Genomic DNA, 21,172 nt, shown 5'->3' with positions numbered 1-21,172 from the left:
AATAATAAAATGGTATACTTAAGTGCTAACATATCATTAACTACCTTAAATGTAAATGGTTTAAATGTACCAATCATAGGAAAAATTGGCAGTGTGTTAAAAAAATGAGTAAACTATATGCTGCTTACAATAATCTTCAAATTCAACAACATAGGTAGAGTAGAAGTAAAGATATGGAAAAAGATATACCATACAAACATTACTTTTTTACAAGGAGTGGCTATATTAATATTAAATAATGTGACTTCAAAGCAAAAAAAAATTGCTAGAGAAAACTATTATGTAATGATTAAAAGAACAATCCACCAAGAAGACAAAATGACCCAAATGCACATGCCCCTAATAACATAGCCTCAAATAGAGATAAAATAAAACTGAGAGTTTTTATTTCTTTATTATAATTTTATTCAACTGAGAGTTGAAGGGGGAAATAGATAAATCCACCATTATAGTTGGAGACTTCAGCACCCTCCCTTAGCAACTGATGGAACAAGTAGACCGAAAATCATCTAGGATGTGAAAAATGAGAATAACACAATCAACCAACAGGATCTAATTGGCATTTATAGAATATTCTACCCAACAACATCAGGATACACATTAATCTTTTTTGTTGTTGTTAAGTACCCGTGAAACATTAATCAACATAGATCATATCATGAGCCATAAAACAAACCTCAATAAACTTAAAAGAATTGATATCATAAAGTATGTTTTTTCTAAGTGGCATCAAACTAGAAACCAAAATTGGAAAGATAAGGAAATCTCTAAAGAGGGGACTAACACAATACACTTTTAAATAACCCATGGATTCTTAAAGGAAATTAAAAATACATAGAAAACATATAAAATATTTGGGTAGAGCTGAAGAAGTACTAAGAGAGAAATTTATCACATTAATGTGTATACTTTAGAAATGAGGAAAGGTCTCAAATCAATAACCTAAGTTCCTACCTCAACAAAGTAGAAAATAACCTATTGGAAAGTTGGGTGTTCATTTGAAGACTCCCGTATATGGACATTAAATAAATTTGTATATTCTTTCTCCTGTTGATCAATTGGCTTCATGCCAATAATTTTTCAGTGGTGGTTAGAGTCACTCTTCTCTCCTGACAGTCGTAATGAAAGAGAACCCAGGATACTGATCCATTGGCAAAAAGGGCTAAGAGCTGACCCCAAGACTATATTGTTACATTCTACTTTTAAAAATTAAATAAATAGGCTGGGGATCAAGATGGCTGGGTAGACACAGCCAGGAAATGCCTCTTCCACTGACAGAAACCAAAATATCAAGTAAACCTTCACACTCTGAACAGATCTTTTGAGAGAAAACACTGAAAGTTAATAGAGAAGCAACACAGATACTGAGGCTGAAGAGAGATGAAGCTGAGATGCTCGCATGGAGTCTCTGAGTGCAAGGACCAGCTCCCAGCCCTGAAATAGTCCTAAGGAAGTGGTGAGTGAAGGAACTGCAGGGTGCCACACTCCCGTTGTGGACCTCTGAGATCCTAACATGACCCCCATAGATATATATTTTTTTAAATTTATTTATTATTATTATACTTTAAGTTGTAGGGTACATGTGCATAATGTGCAGGTTTGTTACATATGTATACTTGTGCCATGTTGGTGTGCTGCACCCATCAACTCGTCATTTACATCAGGTATAACTACCAATGCAATCTCTCCCCCCTCCCCCCTCCCCATGATAGGCCCCGGTGTGTGATGTTCCCCTTCCTGAGTCCAAGTGATCTCATTGTTCAGTTCCCACCTATGAGTGAGAACATGCGGTGTTTGGTTTTCTGTTCTTGTGATAGTTTGCTAAGAATGATGGTTTCCAGCTGCATCCATGTCCCTACAAAGGACACAAACTCATCCTTTTTGATGGCTGCATAGTATTCCATGGTGTATATGTGCCACATTTTCTTAATCCAATCTGTCACTGATGGACATTTGGGTTGATTCCAAGTCTGATTGTATATTTAGAAAACCCCATTGTCTCAGCCCAAAATCTCCTTAAGCTGATAAGCAACTTCAGCAAAGTCTCAGGATACAAAATTAATGTGCAAAAATCACAAGCATTCTTATACACCAGTAACAGACAAACAGAGAGCCAAATCAGGAATGAACTTCCATTCACAATTGCTTCAAAGAGAATAAAATACCTAGGAATCCAACTTACAAGGGATGTAAAGGACCTCTTCAAGGTGAACTACAAACCACTGCTCAGTGAAATAAAAGAGGACACAAACAAATGGAAGAACATACCATGCTCATGGATAGGAAGAATCAATATCATGAAAATGGCCATACTGCCCAAGGTAATTTATAGATTCAATGCCATCCCCATCAAGCTACCAATGAGTTTCTTCACAGAATGGGAAAAAACTGCTTTAAAGTTCATATGGAACCAAAAAAGAGCCTGCATCTCCAAGACAATCCTAAGTCAAAAGAACAAAGCTGGAGGAATCGTGCTACCTGACTTCAAACTATACTACAAGGCTACAGTAACCAAAACAGCATGGTACTGGTACCAAAACAGAGATATAGACCAATGGAACAGAAGAGAGTCCTCAGAAATAATACCACACATCTACAGCCATCTGATCTTTGACAAACCTGAGAGAAACAAGAAATGGGGAAAGGATTCCCTATTTAATAAATGGTGCTGGGAAAATTGGCTAGCCATAAGTAGAAAGCTGAAACTGGATCCTTTCCTTACTCCTTATACGAAAATTAATTCAAGATGGATTAGAGACTTAAATGTTAGACCTAATACCATAAAAATCCTAGAGGAAAACCTAGGTAGTACCATTCAGGACATAGGCATGGGCAAAGACTTCATGTCTAAAACACCAAAAGCAACGGCAGCAAAAGCCAAAATTGACAAATGGGATCTCATTAAACTAAAGAGCTTCTGCACAGCAAAAGAAACTACCATCAGAGTGAACAGGCAACCTACAGAATGGGAGAAAATTTTTGCAATCTACTTATCTGACAAAGGGCTAATATCCAGAACCTACAAAGAACTCAAACAAATTTACAAGAAAAAAACAAACAGCCCCATCAAAAAGTGGGCAAAGGATATGAACAGACATTTCTCAAAAGAAGACATTCATACAGCCAACAGACACATGAAAAAATGCTCATCATCACTGGCCATCAGAGAAATGCAAATCAAAACCACATGAGATACCATCTCACACCAGTTAGAATGGCGATCATTAAAAAGTCAGGAAACAACAGGTGCTGGAGAGGATGTGGAGAAATAGGAACACTTTTACACTGTTGGTGGGATTGTAAACTAGTTCAACCATTATGGAAAACAGTATGGCGATTCCTCAAGGATCTAGAACTAGATGTACCATATGACCCAGCCATCCCATTACTGGGTATATACCCCATAGATATTTGAATTGGCAGAGCAACTGCCCAGAGATTAAGTAGAGGCAGAGCTCAAACCTAAGTGGGGCCCAGAAGGTTCTGTGTATGGGGAAACTCCAGTAAAATGTGACCTTAGGAACCCATACCCATGGCTCTTCGTCTTGCTCTGAGTGACTCTAGACACTGCTGAGCGCTGTGCCAGGAGAGAGCAGGGCTATCTTTGTCACAGGACTAAGGTGCATCTGATCTGTGCACTTTCATCTGCCATCCCCTCCCAAAGCCCCTGCCTGGCTGCTTCTGCAAAAGCATGCTCACAGCATTGCCTCCACTGCCCAGCCTGAGTGCTTTGCCAGTGGAATTGAAACACTGGACTGGCCCCAACAACATCCAGTGCTCAATCCCGAGGGGACAGAGGACAAAGCCACAGGCCTGGTCCCAACCCCCAGGATTCAAGCACACAGCTCAGGGGCATTGAGCTGAGAACTGTGGCCTGAACTTGAGTGAGGGAGGAGCCCCAACTCTCAGAACACTGAGAAGAATGAGGTGTGGGTTCATGTGCCGGCATGGGAGCTGGAAATGCTTCCCTCCACAAGATTGGTCTGGGAATGAGGTGTAGCTCATTTGCTGACCAGTCTCTGCCAGAGACTCCGACAAAGAACACCTAACAGCCCAATCATCTGAGTGCAAAAGGCTTGGGACAAAACTCAGTGGTCAGGTCTGCTACAGGGAAGACACCAGGAGACCTAGTCAGGGGGAAAACAAGCTGAGCAGTCTTCACGGCTATCTGCTGGAATAAAAACCTTGAGCCACAGGCACCACACCAGCTGCACATACATGGCACCATTCATTGCCTTGCCCGAGGATTCTCTACCCTTGATCCACTGCATTCACAAACAACCTGTAGAAATGCACCACAACCCACTCTGACTCTGCCAAACACAGGACCAGTAGGTCCTTAGGGAACTCTTGGTGAATTAACCTTTGGCTTGGGCAACCCCAAGGGAGTGGGGCCCAACCTGCCAGCGTCTCCATTGGGGCTGGAATCATGAGCATGGTGTCAGTGATTGGAAGTGGTGCCCCCAAGGCTTGGGAACAGACTTGGTGAGAGGATGATCTCTCACCTGCCGCCCATCTCGCCCTCTGTGGAATACTGTTGCAAAGGAGATGAAATACAAAAGACACACATGGCTGAGTAAAAGCCTATCTGCTGGCCCTTACACTTAAGCATCATCTACTGGATGACAATCTGAATTACACCACTGAACAAAAATTTATTCAGCACACATCACCTGTGAAACCCAATGTAGGAATCTAGCCACAACTAAAGAATCCATACAGAACCTTGGCTCTCTGAAAGCACCAGAAATGAAGTCCATCAACTACACACAGCATACACCACAGTCAAAACTACAAGGGGAAAAGAAAAGAATATAAAAACCAAAAGCTCCATCCAAACAACAGCAACATCACAAAGATAAACACCAGCCTTCTTGGATGACGAAGAATCAGCATACGAACTCCAGCAATTCAAAAAGTCAGACCGTTCTGTTACCTCCAGATGATGACACTAGCTTCCCAACAACAGATCCTAACCAAATTGAAATGGCTGAAATGACAGACATAGATTTGAAATCTGAATGGCAAGGAAGCTCAATGAGATTAGGAGATACTGGAAACCCAATCCAACGAAGCCAGAAAAGATGACACAGACATTTTAAGAAAGGATAAACTGAACTTCTGGAATTGAAAAATTCATTACAGGAATTTCAAAATACAGTTGAAAGCCTTGACAACAGACTAGAACAAGCGGAGGAAAGAATCTCACAGCTCACAGACCAGTCCTTTGAAACAACCCAGTAAGACAAAAATAAAGAAAAACATGTAATAAATGAACAAAATCTCTGAGAAATAAGGGATTATGTAAAGAAACCAAACCTATGACTCATTGGCATTCCTGAGAGAGAAGATGAGAGAATAAGCAACTTGTAAAACACATTTCAGGATGCAGTTCACAAAATGTCCCCAACTTCACTAGAGATGCCAGCGTGCAAATTCAAGAACTAGAGAACCCCTGCAAGATACAATACAAGACGACCATTCCCAAGACATATATTCATCAAATTTTCCAAGGTCAACAGGAAAGAAAAAACCTTAAAGGCAGCTAGAGAAAAGGATCACTTACAATGGGAACCCCATCAGGCTAGCAGCAGACTTCTCAGCAGAAGGCTTGCAAGCAAGACGAGATGAGGGTCCTATGGTCAGCCTTCTTAAAGGAAAGAAATTCCAACCAAGAATTTCATTTCCCACTAAACTAAGCTTCATAAGCAAAGGAGAAATAAAATCTTTTTCAGACAAGCAAATGCTAGTGGAATTCACTACCACTAGACCAGCCTTACAAGAGATTCTTAAGGCTAGAGATTCTAAACATAGAAACAAAAGAAAAATACCTGCTATCAGAAAAATATACTTACGTACATGCTCCAAAAACTCTATAAAGCAAGTTCACAATCAAGTCTACAAAACAGCTAGCTAAAAACATGACAGGATTAAAACTTTACATATCAATATTAACCTTGAATGTAAATTATCAAACAACTCACTTAAAAGGCACATAGTGGCAAGTCGAATTGACATAAACAAAACTCAACTACCTGCTGTCTTCAAGAGACTCTTCTCACATGTAATGACACCCACAGGTTCATGGTAAAGGGTTAGAGAAAGATCTGTCATGCAAATGGAAAACAAGCAGGGATTGCTATTCTTACATCAGATAAAATAGACTTTAAACCAGCAAGAGTTTAAAAAGGCAAAGAAGAGCATTCCATAATGATAAAGGGTTCAACTCAACAGGAAGACTTAACTATTCTAAATATGTATGCATCTGATGTTGGAGCATCAAGATTCATGCGACAAGTACTTCTAGACCTGTGGAAAGACTTGAGACAGCCACACAATAATGGGGGGGAACTTCAACACCCCTTCTGAGAGCATTAGACAGATTGTCACAGCAGAAAACTAACAAAGAAATTCTAGACTTAAAGTCAACACTTGACCAGTTGGACCTACCTAATAGACATCTACAGAATACTCCACCCAACAACTACAGAGTACACATTCTTCTCATCTGCACATGGAACATACTCTAAGATTGACCACATGCTCGGCCATAAAGTAAGTCTCAATAAATTCAAAAAAATCTAAATCATGCCAAGCATATTTTCTGACCATACTGGAAAAAAATAGAAACTAATACCAAGAAGATTTCTTAAAACCAAAAAATTATGTGGAAATTAAACAACTTGCTCCTAAATGACTTTTGCATAAACAACAAAATTAAGACAGATATCAAAAAATTCAATGAAAATAGACACGATGAACCAAAATCTATAATATGCAGTAAAAGCCATGTTAAGAGGAAAGTTTGTAGTGCTAAATGTCTACATCAAGAAATATCTGAAATTAACAATCTAATGTTGCACCTAGGGGAACTAGAAAAATAAGAAAAAACTAACTGCAAAGATAGCAGAATAGAAATAACTAAAATCAAGTAGAAATGAATGAAATTGCTATGCAAAAATTCATACAAAGGAATAATGAACCTAAAAGTTGGTTCTTTGAAAGGATAAACAAGATTGATAGACTACTAAGTAGATTAACAAAGAAAAAAGAGAAGATCAACATAAGCACAATAAGAAATAAAAAGATGATATTTGAACTGATCTCAGAAATACAAAAGATCCTCAAAGACTATTATGAACACGTTTATGCATACAAACTAGAAAATCTAGAGGAAATGGATAAATTTCTCCAAACACAAAACTTCCCAAGATTTAGTCAGGAAGATATTGGAACCCTGAATGGAGCAATAACAAGCTCTGAAATTGAATCAGTAATTAAAAACCTACCAACCAGAAAAAGCGCCTGTCCAAATGGAGTCACAGCTGAGTTCTTACAGTCACACAAAAAGAGCTGGTGTCAATACTACTGAAACTCTTCCAAAATATCAACTAGAAGAGACTGTTCCCTAACTCATTTTACAAAGCCAGCATCATCCTGATACCAAAATCTGGCAAAGAAGCAATGGAAAAAAATAAAAAATAAAAAAAAAAAACAGTACAGGCCAATATCCCTGATGAACATAGATGGAAAAGTCCTCAACAACAAATACTAGCAAACCAAATCCATCAGTATAGCAAAAAGTTAATTCACCATGATCAAGTAGTTCATTCCTAGGATGCAAAGTTGATTCAACATATGCAAATTAATAAATATGATTTATTAAATAAACAGAATTAAAAACAAAAAAGATCATCTCAGTAGATGCAGAAAAAGCTTTCTGTAAAATCTAATATCCCTTCATATTAAAAAACCCTCAACAAACTAGGCGTTGAAGGTACATAACTCAAAATTTAGTAAGAGCATCTATGGCAAACCTACATCCAGCATCATTCTGAATGGGCAAAAACTAGAAGCATTCCTGTTGAGAGCTGGAAGAAGACAAGGATGCCCACTCTCACCTATTCAACATAGTACTGGAGGACCTAGCCAGAGCAACCAGGCAAGAGAAAGAAGTAAAAGGCATCCACATAGGAAAAGAAGAAGTCAAACTATATCTCTTCACTGATTATATAATTCTACACCTACAAAACCCTAAAAACTCATCCAAAGGCTCCTAGAACTGATAAAAAAATTCAGTGAAGTTTCAGGATACAAAATTAATATACAAAAATCAATAACATGTCTGTACACCACTGGCATTCAAGCTGAGAGCCAAATAAGGAATCCAGTCCCAGTTACAATAGCTACAACACAAAATGAAATATACATACAAAATAAAATACCTAAGGATATGTGTAGCTAAGGAGATGAAAGGAGAACTACAAAATACTGCTTAAGGAAATCATAGATGACACAAATAGAAAAAATATTCTACGCTCATGGATGGGAATAATTAATAGCATTAAAATGGCCATACTTCCCAACTGAATCTACAGATTCAACATTATTCCTCTGAAACTACCAATGTAATTTTTTACATAATTAGAAAAAACTATTCTAAAATTCATATGGAACCAAAATAGAGACTGAATAACCAAAGCAATCCTAAAGAAATAAAATGAAGCCAGAGGCATCACATTATCCAGTTTCAAACTATATTACAAAACTGTAGTAACTGAAAAAGCATGGTACCAGTACAAAAAGAGACATATAGACCAATGAAACACAATAGAGAATCCAGAAATAAAGCCACACACCTACAACTATCTGATCTTTGACAAAGCTTACATAAATAAGCAATGAGGAAAAGACTATCTATTAAATAAATGTTGCTGGAAAAACTGGCTATCTATAGGTGCAAGAATGAATCTGTACCTTATTTACCTATCACCATATATAAAAAATAATGCAAGGTGGATTAAACATCATGACCAAGTGGGACTCATTTCAACTGTAAAATGCTGGCTCAGTATTTGAAAATTGATCATTTTTCACATCATTTACCACACCAACAAGCCAAAGAAGAAAAACCATATGATCATATAGATTGACATAGAAGAAACATTTGAGAATATCTTAACACCCACTGATAATAACAGTTCTCAGCAAGTTAAGAATAGAGGAATGTTACCTCAACTCTGTAAAGATCATCTACAAAAACCCTTTGGCTGATATCATGATTAATGGTGAAAGACTGCTTTCCTCTAAGATCAGGAATAAAACAAATTAACTCTTACCACTCTTTTTAATCAAAACACTGAACTTCTAACCATCACAATAAGGCAAGAAAAAGAAATGAAAGGCATATAGATTGGAAAGGAAGAAAGAAAAGCATATCTATTTATTGACAACATGATTTTGTATGTAGAAAATCCCAAGGAATCTATAAAAATTCTCCCAGCTGAGTTTGGAAAAGTCACAGGATACCAGATCCATTGAATTTTTACATACCAAAAATAATGCAGAAGCCAAAATCTAAAATATAATACCATTTATAGTCACTCAAAATAAAATTAAACACTTTGATAAACACTTAGCAAAACATATACAGGAAGGACATTCTGTCTGACAAATAGTGCCAGAGAAGAAGAAAAAGAAAAGGAGAAGGAGAAAGAGGAAGAGAAAGAGAAGAAGGAGAAGGAGAAGGAAGAAGAAGGAAAAAAGAAGAACAAAGAGGAGGAGGAGGAGGAAGAGGCAGGGGAAGGAAGAGGAAGAAGCTCAACCTAAACCTGACACTGTATATAAAAATTAACTCAAAATGGATCATGGACTTAAATGTAAAATGTAAAGCTATAACACTTTTAGGGAAAAAAAAAATAGGAAGAAATCTTTGGAACTATGCCTGGGCAGAGTTCTTAGACTTGACACCAAAAGCATAATCGTTAAAAGTAAAAATTGATAAATTATACTTCATAAAAATAAAAAAAATTTACTCTGTAAAGCCCATATTAATAGAATGAAAAGACAAGCTGCAGACAGAAATAATTATATGCAAACCACATACCTGACAAAGAACTATTATCTAGAATATATAAATAAAACTCAAAACTCAATATAAGTATAGACATTTCGGTAAAGAAGATACACAGATGTCAAGTAAGCACATGAAAAGTGATTCAGCACCATTGGCCATCAATGAAATTTACATTAAACCCCAATGAGGTATCACAATGCATTTATCAGAATGGCTAAAATGAAAAACAGTGAGACTTAAATGCTGGAGAGAATGTAGAGAAACTGGATCACTCATAGATTGCAGATGGGAGTGTAAAATGGTACAGCCACTCTGGAAAATAGTTTTCCAGTTTCTTATAAAACTAAACATACAATTGCCATACAATCCAGCAACTGCACTTGTGGGCATTTATCTGAGAGAAAAAGATTATGTTTACATAAAAACCTGTATACAAAAGATTATAGCAGCTTTTTTCATCATAGCCCCAAATTGGAAACAGTCCAGATCTCTTTCAACAGGTAAATAAATGGTTAAACAAACTGTACTTCTTCCATACCATGGAATTCTAACCAATGATGAAAAGGAAAGCGCTATTGATACATGCAGCAATCCGGATGAATCTCTAGAGAATTATGCTGTGTGGAAAAAACCAATTCCAAAAGGTTCTATACCACATGGTTCCATTTATATAACATTCTTGAGATGACAGAATTATAAAGATGACAACAAATTTGTGGTTGCTAGGAAGTAAAAGTGATGGGGAACAGGAGGAGAAGCAAGGGGTAGGGATAGGGGCAGCTGTGGTTATAAAAGGTAGCCTGAGGGATCCTTGTGACTGAATTGTTCTGCATCATGACTGTGTCTCATACCACCATGTCCAGCTAGTTTTTAATTTTTTTGTAGAGATGGGGTCACCATGTGTTGCCCAGGCTGGTCTTGAACTCTTGGCCTCAAGTGATCCTCCCACTTAGCACCCCAAAGTGCTGGGACTATCGAACTATAGGTGTGAGTCATCACGCCTGGCCTTTTCATATCCATGATAATAGGATAGGTTAGAGGGCCTTTTTTTTTCCCCCTCTTCACAGACATGATCTCTTGAAAAACACAACACTTAATGAAGGTTCTACCATCCTTTTGTCTGCTTATAATGATGGAAGGTCATAGAAGGAAAAGGGAGCTAGATTTGTAGAATTCATTGTGGTATTTGATATATTAACAATAAATTAAAATAACATTAAAAAAAACCTCCTAACTTTAAAGTATTTCTTTGAAGTATCACTTTGAAGTGATCTTCCTATTGTTGGTTTGTCTCCATTGTGGGCAATTGTTGTGGCACCATGAGGTTTCAGAAGGAGCAGAAAAACATTCCTAAAGCATGTTGTATGAGCCTCCTCTATTTTGCAGAAGTTTGTTCAGGGATGGTGCTGGCCACCCTATCTCAGACCTCCTACCATGAATGGTTCTGCAAATGTGGTGGGACAGCCCCAGGAAGATTGCTTTGAGAAGTCAGGAATGTCTAGTGAATCAATGGAACATTATTTTGGGTACTAAAGAGGTTAGATATGTCCAGCACAATGTCTGCACTTAGAACATAACTAATCAACGTTCATTTGCCTTCATCCACCCATTCCTCTAGCTGTCATAGCTCCTTTCACGTTCACACACAGGAAAGGGAGAAATCCACTGTTAAAACCCAAACAACTTTGAGCGTTTTGTGCAAAGAAGGGGTAGACCAATGTTGCTTACATAAATGAGTCCACAAGTGCGTCTGAATTTTTTATTGAAAGAATATAATTCTATTTAATCAGAATTTTTTAAATAAATTGGTTTTGTGCAATTTTGGGGGAGGGGTGGGGAGGACAGGGTCTCACTCTGTTGCCCAGGCTGGACTGCAGTGGCACAACCACTGCTCACTGCAGCCTCCACCTCCTAGGCTCAAACGATCCTCCCACCTCAGCCTCCTGAGTAGCTGAGACAATAGGCATGTGCCACCACACCTAGCTAAATTTTAAATTTTTTGTAGAGGCAGGGTCTTGCCATGTTGCCCAGACTGGTCTAGAATTCCTGGGTTCAAGCAATTCTTCTTCTTTGGCATCCTAAAATGTTGGGATTACAGGTGTGAGCCACCACACCTGGCCTGTAATGTGTAATCTTTATTTAGGTAGTTGACCACTTCAGCATTCTAGGTGCAATAACCTTAGTCCTTTTCCCATTGCAATTGATCCAGCTTTCTATAATAGGACCCTCTGGGACACAAATTCATGCATCAGTGACTGGTTTCATTGAGGGGTTTCCTACAGTGGCTGTTAATTCAGACTATGAAACCTTATTGACTCAGGCTTGAATCCTGGATATTACACTTAGAAAATTATTTAACTTTTTCATGCTTCCATATCCTCATATGTAAAGTGGGAGAAATAATAGCCACTTCACTATGCAATTGAGAAGAATTAATGAGCTTCTGTGTATATAAAGTATCCACTACTATTCCATCCACAGAATAAATGGTCAGGAAGCAAACAGAAGGATCAAAGAGTATCCACAAAACAAAGACCTCCCTGGGTGGCTGAATGTATTGCTTTGCCCAAGAGCACCAACAGAGGAAACTCTTTGGCATGGACCTTCTTGAAGTCAGTCACCATATGTACTTGGTTCTCTGAATTCTTCTGGCCTCCCACTTTGACACTTCTGAACCAGAGAACCATTAGCAATTGCTGTATTGAACGCATGCCATATTTTCTTGACATAATGTCTGTTTTCTATATTTGTTTATAATTATAATGTAGTATAGACTTTCTTTTCTGAAATTTATCATCTTCTAAAAGTTCTAGTTATATTTCTTTAAATGAGGATCTATGAGGTTTTCAATGGGAAAAGAAAATTTTCAATTAATATATTTTATTATATACCATCTCGGTCCAAAAAGAATTTGGGGCAGCTTACAAAGTGACTATAGATACTAAGAAATAGAACATGATAACCAAAGGCAGGTAAAAGACAGATTTTGTCCTACACATACGTTAATGTATAGGCAGCACCTGTGTATACATTTATTTTTACTTTACAAAAGATAAAATTAACGTGTTTTTTTTCATGATCCAAAATTGTATTTTTAAACAGATACTGTCTTCATTTACTGATAAAGAACTCTTAGCTTATGCAAAAGCTGGAGCAGTAGCTGAAGAGGTCTTGGCAGCAATTAGAACTGTGATTGCATTTGGAGGACAAAAGAAAGAACTCGAAAGGTTTGAGTTTCTTTTTTAAATGGATAGATATGTTAAATTCTGTCTTCTCATATGCCCTTCAGATTGATAGCATTAATTATAAGCATTTTCTCCCATATATATGTTTTCTGAAATAGCTTAATGGATGTATTACAGCATAACTAATATTTTGGAGAAGTTGTGATTCTAATTGTACTTTTCTTTTATCTGCTAATTCAAAGAGTTTCTAGATGGGCAATAACATAAAAATAGTTTCCTAAGGCTGAAATGTATTTTCTACCTCTGATTTTTTTTCCTCTATCAAGTTAATTAGTGATTCTCTAAGATTGACTGAGTATTTTGTGTAAGATCTGTGGGGACATTTTAATCTGTGGTTCATTTTCTTTTCTGCCCAGGCCCCTACTCAGTTGACATATGCTACATGATTTGGAAGATAAAAATATAATCAAAAAGCACTTATGTGTACAAAAGTTCAAAATCTTTTATATTATATGTTTAGTATTATGCTTGCAACTCTTCCCTTTTATTAGATTTCTGAGAGCATAGATGGTAATTTATTGAAATTTATAATATAAATCAGATTACTGATTTCTAAGCAGCAACAGATTTTATTTAAAATTGAATATAAATTATAATATTCTGATGCTATAACATTTCAATCTTATGAATATATATATATTTGAAAGTATGAAAAAGTAAACTATTGGTTAAGGAGGTTATACATTGTGTGGTACAGCCATAAAGAAAACCGAGGGAATTTTCAGAAATCAGAATAGTGGTTAGCTCTGGGGAAGATGAGAAGTTGTGTGAAGAGAGCCAAACACACAGTAGGGGATTCTGTGGTTCTGGCAGTGTTCTGTTTCTTGATCTCAGGTGTACTTACATGAGTATTCACTGCATAATTTTTTTTATCTGTGCATATGTGTTTGGAGTACTCTTGTTCATATGGTATATTCACACATATAAAGATATATCCTCTCAGAATAATTTATAATGGTTAAGTGCCATAGTTCAAAGGAAAGCGGTATCTATGTTCCATTTTGATTTTTGCTAAAGTCTTTGCTTTTGATTATAATATGTCTGGCTAATAAAATGAGGGGTCCTGCTTAATGACTGAGCAAATGTTCAATGAAATAAAGCCCCGGCTCTCATGGAGCTTAAATTCTAATGGGGGTGGGTAAGGTTACAAACAACCACAAATAATCAAATAGTTGATACACCAGTTGGGGTAAATATTATTTGGGGAAATAAAATAAGAGAATCATGAGGATACTATTTAGATAAGTGATTCAGAAAAATATTTTTTGATTAGCTGCTATTTGAGCAGAGACATAATGAAGTTTCGAGTTTGGAATTTTTTCCAGTTTTCCTCAGAGAAAAGGTGGACCAGAAAAATAATATGCCCAACAGCCCAGCAGCGTTGGAAGACAGACAAAACTTAACAGCTTCTTCCTGGTTCTCAGCTGGGGGAAAACATCTCCCTATAGAAGTTAGATTCTCAGGCCTGGCTGCTATCTGCAATTGGGGTCTGAATTTATACTGCTCTGTGGACTAGGAAACAATCTCTCTCCAAAGCTGAGGGTTTCACATTAAAAATGAATCCTAATCCAGTCATACCAGAGTATCTGGTAGAAGAAATACAAAATTATTGAAAATTAAAGAACTAAACATCTAAATCAAGAAGTTAGAGAGAGAACAATAAAATATTAGAAGGAAATAATAAGGGTAAGAGCAAAAATTAATTTAATAGAAAATAAAGGCAAAAGAGTAGAAGATTGACAAATCCATAAACTAATTATTTAAAAAGACTTATAAATAACTGTCTTATATGTTTAATCAGGAACAAAAAAAGAATGAATAGGGAAAACTTGTAACAGATTTAAAAATCTATTTTTAAATTACAGCTTTATACCAATAAATTTTAAAACCCTCATGATATAGACAATATGCTAGAAAAATGTAGGTTAAAATCCTCATGTAAGAAGAAGAAAATCTGAGTAAACCCATAATCATTAAAAGAATTGAATTCAAAGTTAAAAGTCTCCATTTTCCACTACTTCTCTCCCGCAAGTAGAAACCACAAGTCTGAATAATTTTGTAGGAAAGTTCTATCACAACTTCAAGAAAGAGATAACCCTATCTTACATAAATTGTTGTAGAAAATGGAAAAAAAGTTGTGAGTTCATTTTATGGGGCTAGTGTAACTTTGATACTACAACCAGGCAGGTATAATATGAGAAAGGAAAACTAAATGTTTTTCTAACTGAAAAAACAGTTTCACTAAAACATAGATGCAGAAATTATAAATAAATAAATTACTAGCTAAATAAATCCATGTGAAAAATACCAAATTGAAAACATCCTGAACATGCTGGCTTTGTCCTACGATTGCAAAGATGGTTTTAACTTTAGGAAATCTGTTAATATAATTAACCATATTAATAGATTAAAAGAAAAACATTTGTTTTGATATAAGGGGAAAAGCATTAATTGTATATGATTCATGACAAAAACTCATAAAACTAGGAATAAGGAACAACCTTCTTAATTATTAGAGACCCACAGGAAACATTTAGTGGTGAAACATTAAAAACATTTTAACACTTAAAATAATGAATGAAATAAATACTTACAATTTTGTCTGTCAATTAAAAAAATAAAAAAAAATAATGAATGAGGCAAGTGTGTTTGATAGTATCATTTCTATGTACTGTTGTACTAGTACTAGATAATAAGACCAATAGAACAAATAAGAGTAAGAATGAAAAAAGAAAACAAAAAAAGAAAAGCAATAAGGATTGGAAAACAGGAAGCAAACTGTCATTATTCACAGATGATAAGATTGTCTACACAGAAATTCCAGTAGGTTTTATAAGCTAACAAAATACAATAAGATCTCTGGGTACCTATCATTATTCAGAATAAATAGCATTCCTGTAAATCAGGAATGAACAATTAGAAAATATACAGTATTTCATCCATTCAGAATGAATCCATCATCTCTGACGTTGAAATAAACCTACCAGTCAGTGCCATCTTACATTTGCTATGGATCTGGGTTGAAGTCCAATTCTTTCAGGCAGGATTTGTGTTTGCTTCTGTGATTCACCAAGGGCACTGCTAACCTGAGACCACCTTACATTAAATTCTGTGTCTAGCTGTTTTTGGACCACACTGGTAGTATGAATTCATACTCAGACCTGACTGACATAAGATTACAAACTGATGGCCTGATGTCCTTGCCAGGTTGGCCATTTCTTAAATGTTTATTTATTAGACAAATTGCTTCAGCACCTACAACATGCCAGGCACTGTGCTAGGTTCTAGGTTTTCCTTTTCTTTTCCTTTTCATTCTATAAAGGTCTAAACAAAGCTAGGGCTCTAGGTTTTCAGCTGTGAATCAGAAACAGAGGATATTGTGTGATCTTCAGTCAAAATAGTAAGATGGATAAAAATGGAAGGAATAGAGAAAGGAGGAATAAATATAAAATTTAAAATATTGATTTAAAAATGTGATCTGAAAGAATCAAAGTGAGTAATGATGATGATGGGGAGGGCAAGTTAACTTTAAATATGGTAGTTGGGGCAGGCATCTCTGAGGAAGTTTCATCTCAGCTGGGACCTGAGGGATGAGAAAAAGCATGCCATGGTGGGGAGAGAGATGGGATGGGTTGGAAGAAGAGTCTTCCAAATTTCCTGGGGTGGCCAAGACTTTAGTATGTTCTAGGAAACATCATAAGGCTTGCATGACTGAAGCTCAGTTGAGTGAGGGGAGATTGGGGTGGGCAGGGTCCAGAATGTGGGGATGGTGGGCCATAATGAAGAGTTAGAATTGTATTCCAAGGGCACAAGGGAGTGGTTGAGGGTGTTAAATAGAGGAATGACTATCCACATTATGTTTTCAGATTGTTTCTTTGCCTGTAATGGGTCTCATGAATGGATGTGAGAAGTCAAAGAGTAGAATCAGGGAGACCAGTGGGGAGGCTGGCAGAGTGGTCCAGGCCAGAGCATCTCCCTGATCTGGATCAGAGGCAGGAGATGGGTGACGGGTACCTAGATTTGGGATATAATTTGGAAGTAGAATTGATGACTCTTCTTAGACCAAACATAATCAGTTTTCATTCCTGTTCTCCTTCCCTTCTCTGCTTCTACATAAAGTAATCGAGGTGTTAATCTGGCTTTCTCTTCAAATTATCAGTGCAGGAGGGAAGCTGGCTCTCTTTGAATGGAAATTTAACCAGAAGTTAAAATAAATTCCATTCAATTGTATAGAATAGTTTTGTTCTTTTTCATTTAAAAATATTTTTCTCTCTTTTATGTGTCTTGAAAATATATTTATCTATTAGTATTCATTTCTGTTTGCTTAATCAAAATTGTTTCTTACTCTCATAAGTAGTTACTTGCATTATTGATAAATATTTTTATAATATTTAAGATGAGTCACATTTCCTACATACCAATGGTTTTGTTATATAACTTTAGTCTCTTTTAGTCACTCCTTACTTTCATGATCATTTCTGTACTAAAGCTTTTGATGAATGGATTATTTTAATATCTGGTTTTATATATGGCATTTGTATTGAAAAACAACAAACAGCTTATGGAAAAGGAGTATTGTTTATGTCTCGTTTCCCTTTACCCCCTTCTTTCCTTTATTTCTCCTTTCTGATGTGTAAATGATTTTCCTCCTTGTGCTTCTGTGCAAATGTTTCCTCTGGCTGCATAGGACAACGTCAGACTGGTTTCTACGTTAGTCTCGGTAAGCCAGAACTGAAATAAAGGAGGTAACAGTGTAGTACATATGTATTAAATTTCCTTAAATGTACTCTTATGTAAGTTGTGCCCAGTGGTAGCATTCTCCTCAGATGAACTCATAAAGTGAGAGATATGTATATGTCTGTGTGTTATGTGTGTGTGCATGTGTATATACAAATCATTGAAATGTTTCTCAAAAATAATTTTTCTGTTCAGATGATAACTGGCAAGTTGAGGATTTACATTTTGGGGGGTAGAAACTAATGATGTGTTGATATGTTGTCACTATGAAGTTCTGTTTAAATTTCATCTTTAGTGAACACAGTAGTGATGTAAATTTCACTTGGCATACTTTTGTAACTCTGTAATGTACCTAGTTAAAGTGGTCATGAAAGCAAGAAATAATGCATGTTCATATCTGGACAGTGCTTGGACTCTGCTGTACATACTAATGGAACAAGTTCTCTAAAGGAAATTAATATAATACTATATAATATTTATATAGTTGTGAATTTTATGGATCAAACACCTTAAAGTATGACTTTTATATGGAAGTAAGTTCATTAATTTCAACAATTATTAGCTCCTTCTCTATCCAAGTTAATGCTCTAGGTTCTGCAGGGAGTTGTGATTAAGAAAATACAGACAGATTTAAGTCAATCTGTCCTGTTTCACTAATCCTTTTACCTTCGTTCCATATTTGCAAAATTTCCTATTTTCCTTTAACTCTGGGTTCCATTAGCTTATCTCCACAGCTATCTTCTTAAACAGAGTAGTCTTCTCTGTTCCTTTCAAATGAAGGTCGAGTTACAGACATCATCTCCTTTAGCTTTAACGTCAAAAATTGACCACTCTCTGAGGCTTTAAAAAATATTTGAATTATCAGTTGGGAATAACCTTTAGGTCATTAGAACTGGAGAAATAAAATCTGTCAGTGATTCCAACATTGTTTTTCGATGTTTTTCATTTGCTCGTTTTTGCTCCTTTTGTATAATTTCCTATATTTGCTCTAAGAAGTATTAATGGGTGCTCTCCAGCTTTGGTTAATGTAGGGTAGGCCTTTTGCTGTGAATGGGTTCAGGGCTATAGATATGCTAAGAATTTAATTTTTCTCAGTCATTGAGTTAGCCAGAAGCCCTGGATGGCCCAAGCCACCAGGTCAGAGCCTGTCAGTTCAGCAGCAGGCAGCTATGGCATGACAAGTATTGGGAGCATTAACAGAGGGAAGGACAAGTAGTCAATATGTAGAAAGGAGAAGGAAGAGAAGGAATGCTGATTAATAATTATGTGCTTTTATATACCTGTAAGCCAAATAATTTTTGTAGGTCAGTGATTTTTAAAATAAATGTCTACAGAAATAAGATAAATTGTACAGCTTTTTTAAATGTAAAAAGTATTACATGGCAATTCAGAATTCTCAAAATGCTCTCACACATGTAACCTCTCAGTTGGTCATTCCAACAGTCCTAGAGGAAGGCAGGACAGAGAGCAAACTGTCTCCAAACTTCCTTAATGTTCAGAGATTTAAATGACTGTCCCTTTTTTTTAAAAGCACTTTCTAACATTCTCTCTCCATTTTATTACTTAATTAAAGAGGCATGCAGATTTTGAAGGGAAGACATAGGTTTTTCCATGGCTTCTACTTTGTTTTGTGTACGAAACAATATAAGTTCTAGAAGTTTGCTAAATATTGCTTCACGTATTTTGCTATTGCTAAAGCCAGAGTAGGAAATTTTAGAAGACTCCCCTAAAAATAAGTTAATCTCTGTAAATTTCAGTTTCTTCTTCTGCAGAAAGGGAGTAAAACAGTACTACTATATAGGGTCAATGTATGAGCAGCAGGACAAAATGCATGTATATCACCACAACTGAGCACATCCTAGCCACTCTGTAACTATCGTGCTATTATTGACATGTTTTCATAAAATGTATGAGTATATGTGATCATTTTTGTTTTTTTCCCAGGTACAACAAAAATTTAGAAGAAGCTAAAAGAATTGGGATAAAGAAAGCTATTACAGCCAATATTTCTATAGGTGCTGCTTTCCTGCTTATCTATGCATCTTATGCTCTGGCCTTCTGGTATGGGACCACCTTGGTCCTCTCAAAGGAATATTCTATTGGACAAGTACTCACTGTAAGTGGTTTATATTGAGAAATGAGCCATTATTATAAAATGCCAATGAAATCCAGTAATGTTGGCTTGACTTTAGAAGAACATATTTTGAACAACTATTGAATACTACAGACACTTGCACTACTAGGTTAAAAAGTGGAAAAAAATTGGATGCATCCGACAACCAGTTTTTTGCTTGTTTGTTTTTGCAGATATATTGCACAATTTATCCTGTAGCCTAAATAATATTAACCTTAGCAATCTCAATAGCATGAACTTTTATTTGTTGAGATTATTTGTGCCAAACTTGATGCTAAACACTTCACTTTTATTTTCTGATATACTGTTCCCCAAAATGGCAAAATACACATTTTGACTTCTTTTCAAATTATTTCGAATGGCAGCTAATCCACCTCACAAATTATGGAAGTTGTTCCTCTTCCTAAAAGATTGCTTGGAAGTTTTCTGCATTATAGACCTTTGTGCAAGCACAGAAGTCTTGCCATTTAATGTTATCCTCTTTTATTTTAAAGACAATGAAATAATTTGCAAACCAAACTCAATTCGTATCTGGATCTAATAAAATACACTGTTAGAAGAGTCACTTAGTTCCTTTTTCATAGGCCAAGCAGAAATAGATTGAGACAGTGAAATATGATATTTTGTAGAATCCCTTAAAACAATTCCCTTTTTCAGGAGCCAGATTTGTAATATGGATGCAATAATTGCTTCTTTAGTTTTTTCAAATTTGCCTTATCCAACTTTGCTCAGTCAGGAATGGCTTTTCCCATAAAGTTTTTTTTTTTTTTTAGTGTAGTGATGCTGTGGGTGATCCTTGGTTGTCATAACAGATGTTTTCCATTTAACTGTGATTGAGATGAGCAGTTTAAATCCAGTGTTCTCTGGGCATAAATATACCTCACAAACTGGAGGCATCCAGAATAGGGAGTGTGGGGTTTGATATCAGACCAAGTTGATTCAAATGGCAGCTGTGTCACTTTTTAGCTGTATGATTTAGGGCGGCTAGCTAAACTTTTCAAGCCTCTGCTACCTCTTCTGCCAAATGACATGACAGGAATGAGCCCTAACTTTCAGTGTTGTTTTGAGGACTAATTGAGATAATGAATATAGAATCACTTAGCAAAGTTCCTTCTGTGTAAATTATTGAGCAATATAATTCCATGTGATTTAGAAAAAATGAATAATGACATTAATTTTCATCAACCCCAAAGAGAAACA

At 36.2% G+C, this 21,172-nt stretch overlaps 1 protein-coding gene across 4 annotated transcripts in view; it reads left to right on the top strand.

Annotated features, from left to right (window-relative positions):
• The window catches only part of ABCB1 (ATP binding cassette subfamily B member 1), a 220,063-nt gene that overhangs the window by 150,481 nt on the left and 48,410 nt on the right, over positions 1-21,172 (top strand). For all 4 annotated transcript variants that reach the window (XM_050785269.1, XM_050785270.1, XM_050785268.1 and 1 more), the window contains 2 exons: positions 12,959-13,083; positions 19,783-19,954. In XM_050785269.1, the coding sequence (XP_050641226.1) occupies positions 12,959-13,083; positions 19,783-19,954 (297 nt within the window). The remainder of the gene's footprint in view (positions 1-12,958; positions 13,084-19,782; positions 19,955-21,172) is intronic.

This window comes from Macaca thibetana, chromosome 3, assembly GCF_024542745.1.
Source record: "Macaca thibetana thibetana isolate TM-01 chromosome 3, ASM2454274v1, whole genome shotgun sequence".
NCBI classification, from domain to species: Eukaryota; Metazoa; Chordata; class Mammalia; order Primates; family Cercopithecidae; genus Macaca; species Macaca thibetana.
Note: the sequence above shows the minus strand (reverse complement) of the source record. Positions and strands in the feature narration are given on the sequence as shown.